At 49.8% G+C, this 18,971-nt stretch overlaps 1 protein-coding gene across 1 annotated transcript in view; it reads left to right on the top strand.

Annotated features, from left to right (window-relative positions):
* Lct (lactase) overlaps positions 1–18,971 on the top strand; it is a 42,521-nt gene that overhangs the window by 6,037 nt on the left and 17,513 nt on the right. Inside the window, 6 exon segments of the mRNA NM_053841.1 lie at positions 2,520–2,599; positions 7,714–7,797; positions 9,752–9,854; positions 10,783–10,861; positions 14,240–14,957; positions 17,516–18,161. Coding sequence (NP_446293.1) covers positions 2,520–2,599; positions 7,714–7,797; positions 9,752–9,854; positions 10,783–10,861; positions 14,240–14,957; positions 17,516–18,161 — 1,710 coding nt within the window.

Raw genomic sequence — 18,971 nt, 5'->3', positions numbered from 1 at the left:
AGCGCTCTACCACTGAGCTAAATCCCCAACCCCATAAATAAATCTTTTAAAAAAGAGAGAGAAACCCCATCTCGAAAAAAAATTCTTATTTTGTTTATTGTTAGTGTGTATTGTATGAGTCAAAGGATAACACTAGGAGTCTGTTCTCTCCTTCTACTATGAATTCCGAGGTTGAATTTAGGTTATCAATGCACAGCAAGCCCTTTGACACACAGAACCAACTCACTAGCCAAACACCTTGTGTCTTAAAATATGGTCTCTCACTGGCCTGGAACTCACTAAGTAGACTATGCTGGCAGACCAGAAAGACTCAGGGTCCACCAATCTCTGCCTTCCCGTGTTGGGATCACACACATATACTACTGCCCCTGGCTTACTTCCACAGATGCTGGTCCTGTCTTAGTCAGGTTTCCATTGCTGTGACAATGAGACGTGACCTAAACGCAAGTTACGGAGAAAAGGGTTTGTTTGGCTTACACTCCACATTCAAAGAAGTCAGGACAGGAACTCGAACGGAGGATCCTAGAGGCAGGAGCTGATGCAGAGGCCATGAAGGAAGGGGTGCTGCCTACTGGCTTGCTTCCTTTCCATGGCTTGTTCAGCCTGCCCTACCCAGGGATGGCACCCCCACAATGGGCTGGGCCCTCCCCCATTGATCACTAATTGAGAAAATGCATTACAGCTGGATCTCATGGGGGCATTTCCTCAACCAAGGCTCCCTCCTCAGTAATGATTCTAGCTTGTGTTAAGTGATACAAAACCAGCCAGTACAAGTCCTCGTGTTTGTGAGGGAATCACTTCACCAACTGAGCCCAGCTCTAGCGCTTCGGTCTTTCTTCTCAAGGAACACAGAGTGTACGGGATGTACGTACATATGCCTGTTAGACAGGAAGGCAAGGCATCTGAGAAGCCCAGCCTGGCGCATGACTGTCTCTCAAAGCCACCTAAGGAGCACAGGATCAGAATGACACAGATAGAAAGCTTGTGTTCCTGGCTCAGGACAGAGCTGAATCAGTAGAGTGCTTGCCTGACATTCCGAAGGCCCTACTTCAATCCCCAGGACTGGATAAACCAGGCCTGGTGGGGCCTACCTACAGTCTCAGCTTGGGAGGTGAAGGTGAGGAGGATCAGAAGTTCAAGGTCACCCTTGTCTGAGCAGTTTGATTCCCAGCACCTATATCAAGTGATTCCAGCTCCAGGGGATCCAACACTTTCTTCTGGCCTCTGGACATCTGTATATGAGTCGCATAGACTCACGGACACGGACTGTACACATAAATAAACATGGATGTGTTCTTGTGCCCATCCATCTCTTGACTCTAAATCTGAAGATGGGTCTTCAACATTGGCTTTCTGCTTTCTTCTTTGTTTTTTTAAGACTGGGTTTCTCTAGGTAGCCCTGACTGTCCTGGAACTCACTGTGTAGACCCGGCTGGCTTTGAACTCAGAGATTTGCCTGCTTCTACCCTTTGAGTGCTAGGATTAAAGATGTGCACCATCATCCCCCAGACTCACCTATCCCTACACACACACATACACACACACACACACACACACACACACACACACACACACACATCCCTACACCAATATTCTGGGGTACACAAAGCTTGAGAACTGTGGCCATGCTCCTTGAGATGAAATGAAAAAGTCACATACATCAGATTTTCCTGTTTCTCCCTCAAGTCACAGCAGCTGTACTGAGGGCAAAGAAACAGCAGTTTCCTGGGAGTCCCCGGCCTTCAGGTTTGGTTTGGTTTGAGGTATTCCTGATTGGCCAGGAATATAATTGGGGATATAGTGAGGGTGACCTTGAACTTCTGATCCTTCACGCCTCTACTTCTCAAGTCCTGGGGTCACAGGCTCATGCCATCACACACCTGGGTTATACAGTACTGGTGACCACTGCAAAGCCCAGAGCACTGTGCCTTTAAATAGAATTTAGAGGCTGGCTCAGCAGTTAAGAGCACTGACTGTCCTTCCAGAGGTCCTGAGTTCAATTCCCAGCAACCACATGATGGCTCTCAACCATCTGTAATGGGATCTGATGCCCTCTTCTGGTGTGTCTGAAGACAGCTACAGTGTACTCATATACATAAAATATATAAAATAAAATAAATTTATAAATAGAATTAGAAAGGGGTTCTCTTGCCACCTTCGGATAATTCTTTTTATTCTGAGTCTTATGAGTGCTCTGTATGGCAAACATTCATATTCATAACAAAACAGTCTTTAGTCAGGCATGGTGATTCGAGAGTTTACTCCAAGCACACAGGAGGCAGGGGCACAAAGACCTCTGTAAGTTCAATTCCAGGACAGTTAGAGTCACGAGGTGAGACTGTGTCCCCCCCCCAAAAAAAAGACAAATAAAGAATGAAATAGTCCCTTGAAGAGACATGGTGGGTTTGGACCACTTTGTTTTTGTAGTCTATCAGTCCCCTAGAGGCAAGCCAGAGAAGAGATCTGTTCAAAGAGCCTCAGCCTCCCTCAGCCTTCGCTCATTCTCTGTCTGGTTGCAGGGGGAAAGCTGTCTGTGGTCCTGAAGGCTGAAGATATTCCAGAGCTTCTGCCAGACCCGGCATTGGCTGCTCTCATCCAGGTAGGCCAGCATCTGTAATGGCTCGGGAGATCTTGATTGTATTCATTGAGATAAAGCCTCAGTATGAACACAGCAGGAGGCCGCTCAGTGGCAGCGGGCAGGTTTATTTCTGAGGAAGCCTGAAATGGGCTGTCATCCAGGAGACAAGACAGTGGCCTTCTGTCACCAGGAGGTGTTTACCAGGGATAGGGCGGTGGGTTAGTCAAAGGGCTGAGCTTGGGTTTGGCCAGGTTTATTAACTATTGATCTAGGACATCACACGCATGGTACTCATGTCCGCTGGATGTCGATGACTTAGAGAAACTGAAACTGTTCGTCACGGCCAGGGGTGGTGAGTGCCTAGGCTGCGATGTAACCCCAGGAGTGGTGCTACTTAGGCCGGAATGGGGCTGCCTCCAAGGTAAGGTGGTCATGTTCTTGTTCTCTCAGTTATGTGGGCCAGGTGGCCTTGAACTCACAGAGACCCACTTGCCTCTGTTTCCCAAGGTGCTAGGATTAAGGTGTGCACCAGCACACCTGGATAGAGCATGCTTTTTTTTTTTTTTTTCTATTCTTTTTTTCGGAGCTGGGGATCGAACTCAGGGCCTTGCGCTTGCTAGGCGAGCGCTCTACCACTGAGCCAAATCCCCAACCCCTAGAGCATGCTTTTTTAATTGTTAAAAGTGAGGATTTTTTTTATTTGCTCCTTTGCGTTTTTTTTTTTAAACTTTGAATTTTTGAGGTAGGGTCCCATGTGTCTGAGAACTCAGCAGAAGAGGATCTTGGACTTCTGACCCCCGCCCCACCTCCTGAATGCTACATCCTGATTACAGGCGTGTGGCACACGCCTGGTCTGTGCGGTGCTGGGCACGCACCCCCGACAACCCTGCTACAAACCCAGCTCTGGTTTGCTGTCTCCACAAATTCTTCCAAGCAGCGTCCACTCCCGAGATATCAGCTCCCTTAAAAAGGAAATCTGTGCTTCAGCCCTAGCCCTCCATCTGTCGGGTCTTAGCTTGGCTCTGTTAAGAAGACAGAGTCCAGGGGTTGGGGATTTAGCTCAGTGGTAGAGCGCTTACCTAGGAAGCACAAGGCCCTGGGTTCGGTCCCCAGCTCCGAAAAAAAGAACCAAAAAAAAAAAAAAAAAAAAAAAAGAAGAAGAAGACAGAGTCCAGGCAGGCACGGTGGATCTCAGAGAGTTTGAGGCCAGCCTGGTCTACATCCGGCACTGAAGGCCAACCAGGTGCATATAATGAGACTGAGAACAAAGGTTCTTCTGGGACCCTCATGGTAGAAGGAGAGAGCCGAGTCCCTGCACCTTGTCGTCTTACCTTACATGTGTACTGTGGCTTACTCATGCCCACACACAGAGGAAAACTCACTAAGTATACTAACTTTAAAATACACTTCTTAGAGTACCCATCTGATTTACGTTCTGTGTGCCTTTTAAACTACAGCTTATCTTTGGTTTGGTTTGGTCTTGAAACGCGGTCTCCCTGTGTAGCCCAGGCTAAACTCTTGATCATCTAGCTTCTGCTTTCTGAGGTCTGGGGTTTATATGCCTGACTTTACTATATTTTGTTTTGTTTTGAGACAGGGTCTCACTAAGTAGCCCAAGATGGTCTCAAATTTGGTCAATCTTCTTGTCTCAGCCTCTGAGTGCTAAGACTGCCTCTAGGGAAGTTCCTCGAGTATTAATATTCAGTCATTTACTTGTTTATTCATTTTGTTTTTGGGAAAGGGTCATATGTATCTCAGGCTAGCCTGAAAGTCACTGCATAGCTGAAGATGTTCTTCAACTCCTGATCCTCCTGCCTTTACCTCCCAAGCGCTGGGATTATAGGCATGAACCACCATACCCAGTTTGTAACACGCTAGGGATGGAACCCACGTCTTGATGCATGCTAGGCAAACAGTCTGCCAACTGAACCATATCCCCCTAGCCAAGGTCTCCACCTGTGTAAGCACACAGCTCCCAGGGGAAAGCACCTCAGGTTAAGAGAGGAGCTCTGGTAGGAGGACATTCTTGTGTGGATGTTAACAACAGAAGAATTTTATTGGACAAATTGACAGAGGCTGAGCAGGAGGGATAGCAGTACAAGGCAGGCATCATGTAATGATGGGAAGCCAGCATAAGATACACACAGGGCAAATCAGGAAGTGAATCCAGAGTCAGAGAGATAGTATCTGCCGTGCAGGCCCATTGGAGGCCCTGGGTTTGCACTGAGTAGGGTGGGAGTACAGAGAACCCATGCTCTGTGCAGGGTTCATCTCAAACCTCTATGCTGCCTGCATGGGTGAGATAGCAGTTCAAAGGCTGTTGTTGGGGAAGCATTTTTATGATCAGCCCTTTGGTCTCCTGATAGCAACTATCACTGTTTACAAATTAATTTAGATGGCCTTTAGTCAGCAGGAGATTTGTTTATCCCAACTTTTTATCATGCATGGATTTCAAGTTCCTGAGTTGGCAACCATGAAATCTGGTCCCTCACACATATGGCCCAGGACAAGGCAGCTGTCAGCATACACACTGCAGAACGCTGTCCCACATTGCCTTGCCGCCAAAGCAGGTCAAAGTTCTCCTGCTTAAAGATTTATTCTTTTAAAAAGTTATACTCAACAGGGCTAAGTATGGAGGTTAACGAGTCGGTGGAGTGCTTGCCTGGCACACATCAGTCCCTGGCTTCTATCTGTATGTACAGCCAACTGGGCACGGTGGCAGAAACCCATAAGCCCAGTTCTCGGGATGTAGAGGCAAGAAGACTAGGAGTTCTAGATCATCTAAACTACACAGTGAGTTTAAGGCTAGCCTGGGCTACATGAAACCCTGTCCCTCCCACAAAAAGGGAAGGCAGTGAAGGAAGAAAGGGAAGAGAGGGGACAGGAGGAGAGAGGAGAAGAAGGAAGAGGAAGAGAGGGGAGAAGGGGGCGGTGAGAGACCGGAATAGCCTGCTTAGGTAGAACTGCCCTAGGGACTTTGAAAGTGTCCCAAGTTCCCAGGTGAATCTCATTCGTGAGCACTGAGCCTCCCTAGTGCTGGCTTTTCTTACAGCCCTTATAATTCTCTGCTTTTTCTTCATGTGTTCAATATACTCACCCTCCTCCTTAAGCTGTGTATCCAAGTCTTAATCTACCTGTGGCTGCGAGTGTCTCTACCCGCTGTACCTGGTGAGTGGCTCCATGCCTGTGTCTTGTACACACCTGACAACAGAAACAAGCATGCAGAATGTGTGTGGGGAAGCTTTAATGACATAGTCTCCTGGAGTCAGCCTGTGGAACCTGGTGAACACTAGGGGTCATTTGATTAGGAGAGCACTGGGGAGACAGTGATGGGTTGGGTTCAGGTACAGGGCAGCGATGAGCTCATGAGATCCCAGCAAGGAGAATAATTGAGTGGCCAGCCAGGCACGTGGAGGCAGGGGTGTGTGCACGTGCGTGTGTGCGTGTGTGTGTGTGTGCCTCACATTGTTGTGATCTTTTTAGAATCTGAATTTTAAATTTTCAAGCACATGCCAGGCAAAGAGCCCTTTCTTTTCCATTTTGATTATGTTTTTACTCTGTGTACATGTGTGCAAGTGTGTGTAACATGTGCAAATGCACCGTCCTGTGCCTCCGGGTGCTTGTGGAAGCCAGAGGTCAACATTGGTGTCTTCCCTTGTCACGGTCCACCCCTCCCCTCCCCTGAGGCAAGGTTTCTATCTCTGAACTTGGTACTCACTGACTCAGCCAGGCTGGCCGGCCACTGAGCCCCCCATCCACCTTCCCTGATGTCCCAGAATTCAGTTAAAGTCATACTCTTGGGCAGGGCACGGAAACACATGCTTTTAGCCTCAGCACTTGGTAGGCAGAGGCAGGCAGATCTCTATGAGTTCAAGGTCAGCCTGGTCTACTTAATGAATCCCAGGCCAGCCAAGTACTGCACAGAAACAAACAGTAGTGAAACACAAAACAAAAAGACTCACCCTTGGATTTCAGGCGTGTACTGAGGCTCAGAACTCACAGAGAGGACTTACTAATGGAGCCCTTTCTCCAGCTCCTCCCTTTACTTTCACTTTTCCTATTTTGAGACAGGATTTTCTGCATAGTCCTGGCTGTCCTAGAACTCATTCTGTATGCCAGGCCGGCTTTGAACTCAGAGATCAACTTGGCTCTGTATCCCAAGTGCTGGGATTAAAGGTGTAAGCCACTACTGCCTGGCCCTCCTTTTTCCTTCTTTCCTTTTACAAAAATGTATTACATTTTGTGTGTGTGTGTGTGTGTGTGTGTGTGTGTGTGTGTGTGTGTTTGTTTGTTTGTATCTGTGTGTCACTGTACAGGTATGCACATGCCATGGTACTTATGCGGATGTCAGAGGATAATTTTGAGGGGTCTCAGTTCTATCATGTGGGATCTGGGGGTAGATCAGGTCACAGATTTGATGGCATGTGCCTATATCCTCTGAGCCAACCCTCTATTCTCCTCTTCCTCCTCTTCCTCCTCTTCCTCTTCTTCCTTCTCCTTTCCCTCCTCCCCTTCAAGACAAGATTTCATGTTGCACAAGCTGGCCTTGAACTCACTAGGTAACCGAGGATGAGAATGCTGAATTACAGACATGCACCGCCATGCTCTGTTTATGTGGTGCTGGTGCCAGACCCAGAGCCTTGCACATAGCAAGCAAGCACCCTTCCCACTGAGCTACACACTCAGCAGGGCCAGAGTCCCTAACCAGAGTATGGGTTAGAGCATGGCTGATCAGGACTATGTAGCTTGTGCTTTCTGCTAGTAAACTAGTCAAGCCAGGGTTGACTGGTGAGGACTTCAAACTATGACCTGAAGTTAAAACCAAACCCCAGCCCCGAGAGGGTCCCCAGATATCACAAAGGTCAAAGGGGAGTGTGCTGCCTAGGGCACAGGGAGCTCCAGATGCTGATTCCCTCCCTCGGTGCACCTCCGTTTGTTGGCACCCCACACCCGGCACACCCATTTACACACTTATTATCTAACTACACGTTCCCGCTGGGGCAGTAGGTGTTCACGTGCACACGCATCCCAGAGTTCTCCCAGGGAATCCCAAGATCAAGCTCAGTCATGGGGACAGTCACAACTCATTCCTGAACAGGACCTTGTTCCTAATGGCATGATTTCCTTACTTCTAGGGCTCGGTGGATTTCCTCTCTCTTGATTTGTCTTACGAATGCCAAAGTGTGGCGACTCTACCACAGAAGCTGAGTGAATTGCAGGTAATGTGAGCACCTTTCCATCTTGATGTTGAGTGGCAAAGACTCTGGACAGCTTTTTAGAAATGGGATGCTTTGACTAAGGCATGGGCTGACCCTTCAACTTGCTCAATCAGGCCTGCTGAGCCTGAGATGGGCTCGCCGTGAGCTTGACATAGGCTCGCTGTGGACTCTGTGTGGCTCCTCAGTTGACAGTCTGCTGCCTGGAATGTGCAAAGTCCCGAGTGCCGTCCTCAGCACGGCAGAAAACAAGTGTGTTAATAGAGGTAGAGGCAGGAGGATTAGGAGTTAGCAGAATTATTCTCAACTAAACATTGAGTTCAAGGCCAGCCTGGGCTACATGCAACCCTGTTTGAGAGAGAGGCATGGGGAAGAGAGGCCATCAGCGCAAGCAGTCACGAGGAAAGGTATATGCAGAAGCCATCAGACCAGGACCACCAATAAAACACTCTTAAGTGGCATCAAACATATCAGCCTCAAGATAATTCTCCCTCACACCAAAGACACTGAAGGGGGGAGGGGAAGAGGGAGGGAAAGAAAGACTTCGAGAGTCAGTGTCTCCTAGAAACATCGCATGCTACAACCGTAACATCTCACCAACGTGACTGCTGAAACGTGAGATCAACAAGGACAACAGCAACGGATGTTCAAAACTGGAGAAGAGCCCACGAAGCCTCAACTCCACACCAAGATCTGCAGGCGGCTGAGCAGAGCTGGGGTGGGAGAGGGGTTGTCCCCAGAGAACTCAGCAACTGACAGCCCCGTGCAAATGGTCACCTGAGAGCACTCTGACGGTCCTGTGTAAATAGTCAGCGCTGCAAACGTGCATACAATCTAAGGACTCAACAGGTTATATTTAGCAATATATGTATATAAGCATACATGCAAATACACGTACAACGGCAATGACGGCTGATAAGAAAGAGGCTAGAAGGAAAGGAAAGGAAGAAGTGTTATAATGAAATGACAATCGCAAAAGATAAAGAAACCAGAAGACTAGAGCGAAGGCAGCCACACGTGCTGAGGTCCTAACAGTGTCAGTGCCTTGACTCTTCAGAACAGCAAGTGTGTGTGTTTCCGTGTGACTGTGTCACCTTTCTGTAAGTGCATGCGCCTCGTGCTGTGAGGGAAGGGTGTGCACCTGTAGTACAGAGGCCAGAAGAGGGCATCACATCCCTTGGAGCTGGAGCCACACGTTTGTGGGAGACCTTACACGGGTGCTGGGGTCTGAACTCCAGTCCCTGTGATTGTGAAGTCGGCGCTCTTAACCATGGAGACAGCAATGTGACCTCTTCTGTGACTTTTATTATGGAGAGTTTGAAACAAGTCCGAAGTACAAAGAGAAGAATAGAAACACCTATGCAACCGGGGCTATCTTGTTCAGCTGTGGTCAGCTTGTTTGCCTCTTCTGTCTCATCCCCTTTCGAAAATATAGTGTGTGTGTGTGTGTGGGGGTGGGAGGTGGTTATATAGCCCAGGCTGGCCTCCTGTAGCTAACTTTGAACTGCTAATCCTGCCTCCATGTCTTGAGTGCTGGGATTATAGGCCTGCACCACCACACCCAGTTTATGTGCTACCAGGGATGGAACCCAGGGCTTCATGTGTGCCAGGCAAACCAGTCAACCCCACAAACCAGAATATTTTTTGAGCAAGCCAGGGATGCTTATGAGCATAGTGGCGGTGGCTTCCTGGTTAAGCTTCTTGGGTAGCACAGGTTCTTGACATGAGCACCTTGCTCTTAACCCTAATGTGGCTGCTGTGAAAGGGACTGATGTGCGTCACTTCCTCTGGGCAGGGTTAGTGAGCGATGGTCTTTGACTGGTGTCTTTTTCCCTCAGAGCCCAAGTCACTGTCCTTGGTAAGTGCGGTGGCTAAGGTCATTTCCAGAAGGAGAGCCTAGGGCATCTCACCGGTTCCCATTGCTAAAGGCACACTTGTTGGTCTTTGTCTCTTCTAGAACCTTGAGCCAAAAGTGAAAGTTTTCATCTACACCCTAAAACTTGAGGACTGCCCAGCGACCGGGACGAGCCCCTCCTCACTGCTCATCAGCCTCCTGGAAGGTGAGTGGACCAACATGTGACAAGTGCTGAGCGATGTTCTGTACATTGGCTTGTTGGGTGGCAATACTGGAATCTGGGGTTCCCATGAGGGAGGGGCCTAGGAAAATGGCTGGACTGGGAGCCTACCAATAAGGCTAAGGTCCCTTGCCTTCCCTGACAGTGTGCTCCTACCGTCTGCCCCAAGACACTCAGAGGCTCTGTAGAGATGCCCAATACAGACAGGAAATCTTCAGGCTTCAGGTGGGAGCTGTGAGCATGGAAACAGCCTGTGTTCCCGTTACAGGTGCCCAGTGGCACCTAAGACGCTAAAAACTTCTAGGTGTGGGACCGCTGTTCTACCCACTGTTCTAGAACTTACTATGTAGCCCAGGCAGGCCTTGGGCTCAAGGATAGTCTTTTTGGGGTGTGTGTGTGTGTGTGTGTGTGTACACATATGGGTGCAGTTGCATGAGGAACACAGAAGAGGGTGTTGGATGTTCTGGAAATGGAGTTACCAGCAGTTGTGAGCCACCTGAAGTGGGTGCTGTGACCTGGACTCAGGTCTTCTAGAAGAGCAGATGGCTCCTTAACGAGAGTCCAACCCCGTGCCCAGCTTTTTATGTGGTCCTGGGGACTGAGCTGGGCATCTCATGCTTACCAACAAGGCACTTTACCAAGTAACCCCCCAGCCCTCTTTTTAAAATGTCTTCCTATCTGAGCACGGTGGTGCAACCTTCAATGCCAGCACTCAGGAGGTAGCGCAGGCAGATCTCTGAGTTTGAGTCTAGCCTGCTCCACAGCGTGAGCTCCAGGACAGCAAAGGCTACAAACAAACTCTGTCTCAACAAAACAAACCGGTGAGAATCATTGCTGGGGTCCGGCTGGTTTTAGAATAAAGCATGTTTGTGCTTGATCTCACAGACAGTCAACTAAGCTTCTTTTCTTATAGCCATAAATAAAGACCAAATCCAAACTGTTGGCTTTGATGTTAATGCATTCCTGAGCTGTACGTCCAATTCTGAGGAGAGGTATGTATGTCACTTGCACAGTTAACTATAAGAAACTGGCACTGCGGGCTCTGCTGTTCTTTACAAGGGCAGTCACCGGGGACTTTGTATGTGTGTGCGCGCGCGCACCATGCCCACGCGAGCATATAGAGGTTAAAACAGGTATCAGACCCTTGCAACTGGAGTTCCCATGTGGGTGCTGGGAGCTAAATCCAGGCCCTCTGCAAGAGCAGGAGTTGATTTTAACTCCTGAGCCTCTCCAGCCCTGTGCTGGCCCCTTGGAACAGCAAACAGATATAGTCATTAACAGATGAGAGAAGGAGGCTCAGAGGGAAGGCTGCAGGAGAAGCAGTCCCTCCTTGTGATGTATCTGGGCCCCCACAGTCTGCTTCCTCACTGTCCCATTCTCCTAGGTGTACACAGCTAGCAGAGTTGATATCTGAACCTGTGCCTTTTAGTTGAAGATACTGGGAAAAGTGGACATGCATGCGGCAGAGGAAGCAGGCTATGGGGTCAGCTAGATGATTCAGTGGGTAAAGACGCTTCAGCCAAGCCTGGTGACCCGAGTGTGACTCCTGTGGCTCACATGTTAGAAGGAGATAACAAAGTGTCCTGACTGCCACACATATGCAGTGTGTACATGTGTGCCCACGTGAGAGCACACACGCACACCTGCACGCACACACACACGGCCTATAAATAACTCAGTAAAATGTAGGACTAGCTGACGACTCAGGCGAAGGCACTGCCTTGGGTCACACTTCACTTTCTGTTGCTGTGATAAAACACTGACCAAAGCAGCTTGAGGAAGAAGGTGTTTACTTCACCTTAGAGCTCACACTCCATCATGAAGGGAAGTCAGGGTGGAAACTCAAGGCAGGAACTGAAGCAGAGGCCACGAAGAGGCTTACTACTTCGCTTTCCGTGGCTTGTTCAGCCCTCTTTCTCCCTCCCCCCTTCCCTCCCTCCCTCCCTCCCTCCCTCCCTCCCTTCCTTCCTTCCTTCCTTTCCTTCTCTCCAGCTATCTCTTGTTAAAGATTTATTTATATACTTTTAATTTAATGCATGTGGACCCTTTGTCTGCATGTATCCCTTGTAACTACAGTTACACAGTCTGAGCCCCCTGCCCCTCACCCTCCTGCCTGCTTTATTATCCTCCTGCCCAGAGGGCGTACGACCCACCGAGATATGGGTCCTCTCACACCCACCATTAAGAAGACGGTGCCCCACTTGTGTAGAAGCCAGTCTGACAGAAGCATTTCCTCCGTGAAGGTTTCCTCTTCCCAGGTGACCCTAGCTTGCAGTCAAGTTGACAGAAACTAACCCTCACAGCAGGCAAGCCTCATGACCTGACTGTGGTCTCAGGTCCCATGTAAACAGAGAAGAGAAGGGACTCCATGAAGCGGTCCAACCACAACCAATAATAATAATAAAACTTGAAAAGTAAATAAATACAATAAATTTTTAAAGAGAAGGAAAAAGAGAAGCCAGCTAGGTATAGATCTAAGTGGTCCATGGCCGCTTCACGAACTAAGCTCCTGGCCCAGGTTTTCAGTGTGAAGTGTAAAGCACCTTCCCCAGTGAATTCGGCACCAGCAGAGAGGGTGCTGGGCACACTCGGAAGAGTCTGACTTCCTTTTCTGTGTCTGGGTGTTTCGGCTGCTCGGTCTACACCCCCTTTATGTGCATTGCCTGAGAAGTCCCGAAGAGGGCATGGAATCTCCTGGAACTGGAGTTAGACAGTTGTGAGCTGCCATGTGGGTGCTGGGAGTGGAACCCAGGTCCTCTGGAAGAGCAGCCAGTGCTCTTAACCGTTGAGCCATCTCCCCAGACCCTAGAATCTTCCTTTTAAAAAAATTGTAAGGGTTGGGGATTTAGCTCAGTGGTAGTGCACTTGCCTAGCAAGCGCGAGGCCCTGGGTTCGGTCCCCAGCTCCGAAAAAAAGAAAAATTGTAAACGCACTTTGGGCTGGAGAGATCGTTTGTCTATAAAGTGCTTTCTCTGTGAACACAAGGGTCTGAGCTCCACCCACAGAACAAGCATTAAAGGCCAAGAACGGTGTTACACACTTGTCAGCCCGTGCTGGAGTCAGAGATGGATGGATCTGGGGTGTAGCCAGTGTAGCCGGAGCAGTGAGCTCCGAGTTCAGTGAGAACCCTGTTGCAAATGAGGCCCCACATTGTCCTCTGACCTCACATACATGTACATACACGTGCATACACGTGTACATTTCCATGTGCACACACGCACAGTTTTAAGAATTTAGAGCAGACTGGGTTTATCTTCACAGTTATACCATATTCAATTCTAAACAACGTGAAAGGCAGTGCTGGGACTCCTAAATTCCTTGGCTTATGGGGGCCTGCCATGTGAACTGTACACACCCAGAGGGGACAGTCACTGGGGGCCAGACTCTCAGGCGGGAGTGCTCTTCGATCCCCGACAGCGACAGCGAGATCGAGATCGGTGCCGCCCTGATTTACACGCTCCTCAGCTGTCCCTCCACTTCCCTTCTCTTAGCTTGATTCCAGTCAGCAGCTCACGTGTGCTTCCTCTAGGGCTGTTTGTCAGGCTTGTCCTGTGAGTACACGTGGTGTGATGGGCAGACAGGTCAGAACAGGTTCCAGACCATCCGAGAAGTCAGATGAGCTGTGCAGGGCTGTGACTTCAGGGATAGGCATCCAAGAGGCTAAAATCGGACGGGCTTCTACACAGATGACTCCAGCGGAGCTTCCTCCATTCGAACCCTGACCTTCTGGTACCTTTCCTGAGTGAAGAGCCAACATTGACATATGACTAGGGTCTCTGCCTCAGACAGGAAGTAGACGGAGAACCTGCTGAAATATGGGGGTTGGGTTTTCTTAGTAAGAATGTTATGAAGATTTACCTTACTTGGGAAGAAAGACGATATGGGTTTTATGGTGCCGCCCGGGCTGGCCTTAAACTCAACAGCACTCGTGCCAAAACCCAGAGGATGGGTTTTCTTCCTGGAGAATTTTGGGTGTCACAGATGAGGAAGAGAAACCCAGTTCAACAACCAGAATGCTTGGCAGGAGACACACAGCTCGGCATGCCACATAGGAAGGGTGGATTTATCTGAAGTGCTAGGACGTGAGATGGGGGCTATCTTTGGTGTGTAGCTTAAAGCTGTGCAGCTCCCCCTCCCCCATTTTTCTTCTTTCTGTCCTCCTCCTCCTCCTCCTCCTCTTCCTCCTCCTTTCTTTAGATGAGGTTCACTATTTAACTGGAATTCACTCTGAAGAGCAGTCTGGCCTCACACTCACAGAGATCTGCCTGTGTCTGCCTTCTCAGTGCTGAGACTGAAGGCCTGAGCCAGCATGCCTGATGCTGTTCGACATTTGTGACTCAGTCATTAATTATGTCACTTCAATCCCACAGCCCATCTTGTTCTTTAACCGACAGCCTGGCCCTTCAGACTGAGCAGCAGCAGGAGACAGCTGTACCCTCATCCCCTGGATCAGCCTACCAGAGAGTTTGGGCAGCCTTTGCTAACCAGTCTAGGGAGGAAAGGGATGCTTTCCTACAAGATGTGTTTCCAGAAGGGTTCCTCTGGGGCGTATCCACGGGAGCCTTTAATGTGGAGGGAGGCTGGGCAGAAGGCGGCAGAGGGCCGAGCATCTGGGATCACTACGGTAACCTGAATGCTGCCGAGGGACAAGCCACAGCAAAAGTGGCCAGTGACAGTTACCACAAACCAGCTTCTGATGTCGCCCTCCTCCGAGGCATCAGGGCTCAGGTGTACAAGTTCTCCATCTCCTGGTCCCGCCTCTTCCCCACTGGGCAGAAGAGCACCCCCAACCGCCAAGGTGTCGCCTACTACAACAAACTGATCGACCGCCTGCTGGACTCACACATCGAGCCCATGGCTACACTGTTCCACTGGGACCTGCCTCAGGCCCTGCAGGAGCAAGGCGGCTGGCAGAACGAGAGTGTGGTGGAGGCCTTCCTGGACTACGCAGCCTTCTGCTTCTCCACTTTCGGGGACCGTGTGAAACTGTGGGTGACCTTCCACGAGCCATGGGTGATGAGCTATGCAGGCTATGGTACTGGACAGCACGCACCAGCCATCTCTGACCCAGGAATGGCTTCCTTTAAGGTACTTCCTCCCATCCTGCAACTCCTGTCAATTAGGAAACACGTTCTCCGTCCTGTCCCTGGAAGGAGTCCAGAGAGAGGGCAGAAAGTACGTTTGGTTAGTGTTGTCTAATGCACTTGAGGCTGATACCTAACTTACAATGGGGCTGGGGATGACCTTGAACTCCTGATCTCTTGCTTGCATTCCTGAGATCTGCCACCATGCCTGATCTTTAAGCAGCAGCGGTGAGGATTAGGCCCGGGGCTTCTTTTATCATAGGCAAGCACACTACCAACTGAGCCACACCCTCAGCCCCTCTGTCAAGACTTCTTGACTCCAAAGGCAAGTTCCAGGCTTGGAGGCCCTCAGTTGTAGAGCTCTGGCCGAGCATGCAGGTGGTGCTGGGTTCAGTCTCCACCTCCTTGGTGCTGGGATGGCAGTGTGTGCTGCCACGCCAAGTTTTAGACAGCCCCGGTGGACCAGGATGGGGATAGGCTTTGTGCGTTGTGGGCAAGCACTTACCTATGTAACTTAACCATAGCCACAGCCTTTAACCTTATTCATTTGTTTATTTGCTCTGGGTTTCTGAGATAGATCACCATTTGTAGGTCAAGCTAACCTGAAACTCACAGTGCAGTCTTCAGCTCACAGAAATCCTGCCTCAGCCTCTAAAGAGCTAGGCTTGCAGACCAAGCCACCCAGCCTGGTTTGTGTAAGCTTTTCTTCTTTTCTTCTCTTTTGCATCCATGAACAAATGCTGGATTTCAAGTAATAAGCACACACACAAGTAAGATATTTTCTTACAAAACGAGCTGGGCATGGCCCAAGCTTACAGCCCCAGCATTTGGGAGGTTTTGGCACGAGTGCTGTTGAGTTTAAGGCCAGCCCGGGTGGCACCATAAAACCCATATCGTCTTTCTTTCCAACTAAGGTAAATCTTCATAACATTCTTACCAAGTACACATACAAAACAGTAACAATAATAAAGTCAGATAGAAGAAACATTTAGGAAACACTGTACAGAAATACACACACACACACACACACACACACACACACACACACACACACGCCATATAGCGAACTTGCCCAAATGAGTGGAACTACAGAAGTCAAAATAGAGCATCATTTAGGGCCTTTTCCAGACCTGTAGACTATGATGGATTTGCTTTGCTGTAAGCTTTTCTTACAGTTGAGATTTTCTGAGATATTTCACAGGGCTGAGAAAGGCTTTGCCTTTCTCCTTCACTTACGTCATGGTTACTTTTCTTATTGCTCTGACAAAATACCTGTGGAAAGCACTGAAGGCTTTCTTCTGCCTCACAAGCCAAGGCACAGCCCCTCCCAAGGCAGGGGAGGCACAGCGTCGGCAGCCGGGCATATGACGTCGGCATGATGCAGCCGGGAACATAGCATCCGCTGCCATCAGAAAGCAGAGAGAGACGGATGCTGGCGCTCAGCTCCGCTCAGCTCCCGTTCTCCTTTTTCTTCAGTCCAGGAGCCCAGCCCATGGAACGGTGCCACCCACCCTTTGAGTAGGTTTTCCCACCTCAGTTAACCCCACTTGAAACTTCCTCAGAAACTGTCTCACAGACAGGCTCAGGTGTGTCTCCTCGGTGGTTCTGAATTCTGTCAAGCTGGCAATGTTGTCGAAAATTTTTTTCTTCTTTCTCTTGGTGGCCCTGTGGGTGGACTGTCCCCTACAGCTTCACGTGGCCCCCATTTCTTTGTGGTCTTGAACCTCAAGAGCAGGTAGACAAGCGCTCTATACCCTGAGCCACAGCCCTCAGCATTCACTTCCTATGGCTTCAGGGTTACGACCTACGTCTCACGGCTGCTGTGACACGATACTGAGGCTTAAACAGCGTAAACAGTCTGTGATCAAGAACTAACCTGCTCTCATTTCCAGTGTAGTTTGTGTTTTGTCTGTAGACAGCTTAGGTCTTCCAGGGAGGAGAGAGCATGGGGATTGGGGGCGGGGACAAAAATGGAGCATACCCACTGGTGGCTCCTTTTATACCAGTGTCATCCTGTCCTACCCAGTCACCTCCCAAGGGCCTTCCCAAACACTATGCATCGGGACTTAGGGCTTCACATGTACATATAGGGGACACAATTTAGTCCACAGTAAATGTCACAGATAACACTTGTTACTAGGACTGATCCTGTCCAGTACTGGGTTTTCTTCTGTGGCATTTTCATAATTGGCCTTAGTTTAGTGATCCTGGTTCACTCAACGCACTGTCATCAGAGCTAAGTCCACACTGCTGTTCAGCTGTGGTAGCTCTTTCCTTTGTTTGAAAGAGGGCCTCAAACCTCAAGACCAGGCTGGCCTTGAACTTGCCATAGATAAGTCTGGTCCTCCTGCCTCCACCTCCAGAGTTCAGGGGTTCCAGGCTTGCACCAGCACACCAGGTTCACTGCAGGAAAGGGAGCCCAGGGCTTTGTGACTGTGAGGCCGTCTACCAACCCAGCCACACCCCAGACCCAAGGCTGCCCGTGTAATTTCAGCAGTAACTTGTGGACACTGACTTGCTAATGCCACCGTTGACATCATGTCCTCCTTTCTCCCTCACAAGGTGGCTCACCTGATCCTCAAGGCACATGCCAGAACTTGGCATCTCTACGACCTTCACCATCGCCTACAGCAGCAGGGGCGCGTGGGCATCGTCCTCAATTCAGACTGGGCGGAGCCCCTGGATAGGAAGAGTCCTCAGGACCTTGCTGCTGCTGAGCGCTTCCTACACTTCATGCTGGGCTGGTTCGCACACCCCATCTTTGTAGATGGGGACTACCCCACTACCCTTCGGGCCCAGATCCAGCACATAAACCAGCAGTGTGGCCGTCCTCTGGCCCAACTCCCAGAGTTCACTGAAGCGGAGAAGCGGCTCCTTAAGGGCTCTGCGGATTTCCTGGGTCTGTCTCATTACACCTCCCGCCTCATCAGCAAGGCTGGGCGGCAGACCTGCACCTCCAGCTACGATAACATCGGAGGCTTCTCCCAGCATGTGGACCCCGAGTGGCCCCAGACTGCATCTCCCTGGATCCGAGTGGTGCCCTGGGGCATAAGGAGGCTGCTTCGGTTCGCGTCTATGGAGTACACGAAAGGGAAACTTCCAATCTTCTTGGCTGGGAATGGCATGCCAGTAGGGGAAGAAGCGGACCTCTTTGACGACTCAGTGAGAGTAAACTACTTCAACTTGTACATCAACGAGGTGCTCAAGGGTAAGAGGGATGCGGATCCCTAGAGGACTGGCTCCAGAGTTCTGTTTATTGAGACCAGAGATTGTATTCAGATCATCAGGCTTGCTCCGAAAGAGCCTCTACCCACTGAGCCATCTCTCCAGCCCCAGTCCAATAATATCCTAATGCACTTAGTTTATAACTAATACTTACCGAAAGCCCACGATGAAGCAGGGATTGTAAAAGACAGTAGAGGTAGTACTGAATGAATGCCATTCTTTCTAAAGGGGACTCTCAGACAGTAGAGGTAGTACTGAATTAATGCCATTCTTTCTAAAGGGGACTCTCAGTCCGTAGTGGGATCCAGAATGGACTGACACTTAGGACAGAGCCCTAAGCCATGGACTTCCCACAGGGCACCATTTCTTTGAGCTCCATCTCCCTTAGCTGGCTGTCCCGTCTGCATGGCACTTCCCTGCCCTGCCCTGCCCTGCGGTGGAGCCGTGCACCCCACGCCTTTCTTATCCAAGTGGTTTCCAGCACAGATAGGTCATGAAACTAGAATCAGCTCATGATCCCTGTCACTCAGAGAGGCCAACGAGCAGGGCAGGAATGGAAAGTTAACAGAGATCGGTCAATCCGAGAAGGCAGGAGTCTTCCCGGCACGGTCTTCCACATCCTTTCCAGCCACAGATTATCCAGAGAGTGGGGAAATTAGCCTCACTCACACCAGTCAGTGCCTCCGTCTCCACGTGAACTTTCTCCTTAAGGACACTTGTTGATGCTTGCGTTTGCGCACGCCTTTATCCCTAGCGCTTAGAGCCAGGGCAGGAGGATCTCGAGTTCAAGGTC

This window comes from Rattus norvegicus, chromosome 13 (genome assembly GCF_021556685.1).
Source record: "Rattus norvegicus strain SHRSP/BbbUtx chromosome 13, alternate assembly SHRSP_T2T, whole genome shotgun sequence".
Lineage (NCBI taxonomy): Eukaryota > Metazoa > Chordata > Mammalia > Rodentia > Muridae > Rattus > Rattus norvegicus.
This window is presented reverse-complemented; position numbering and strand designations above follow the sequence as displayed.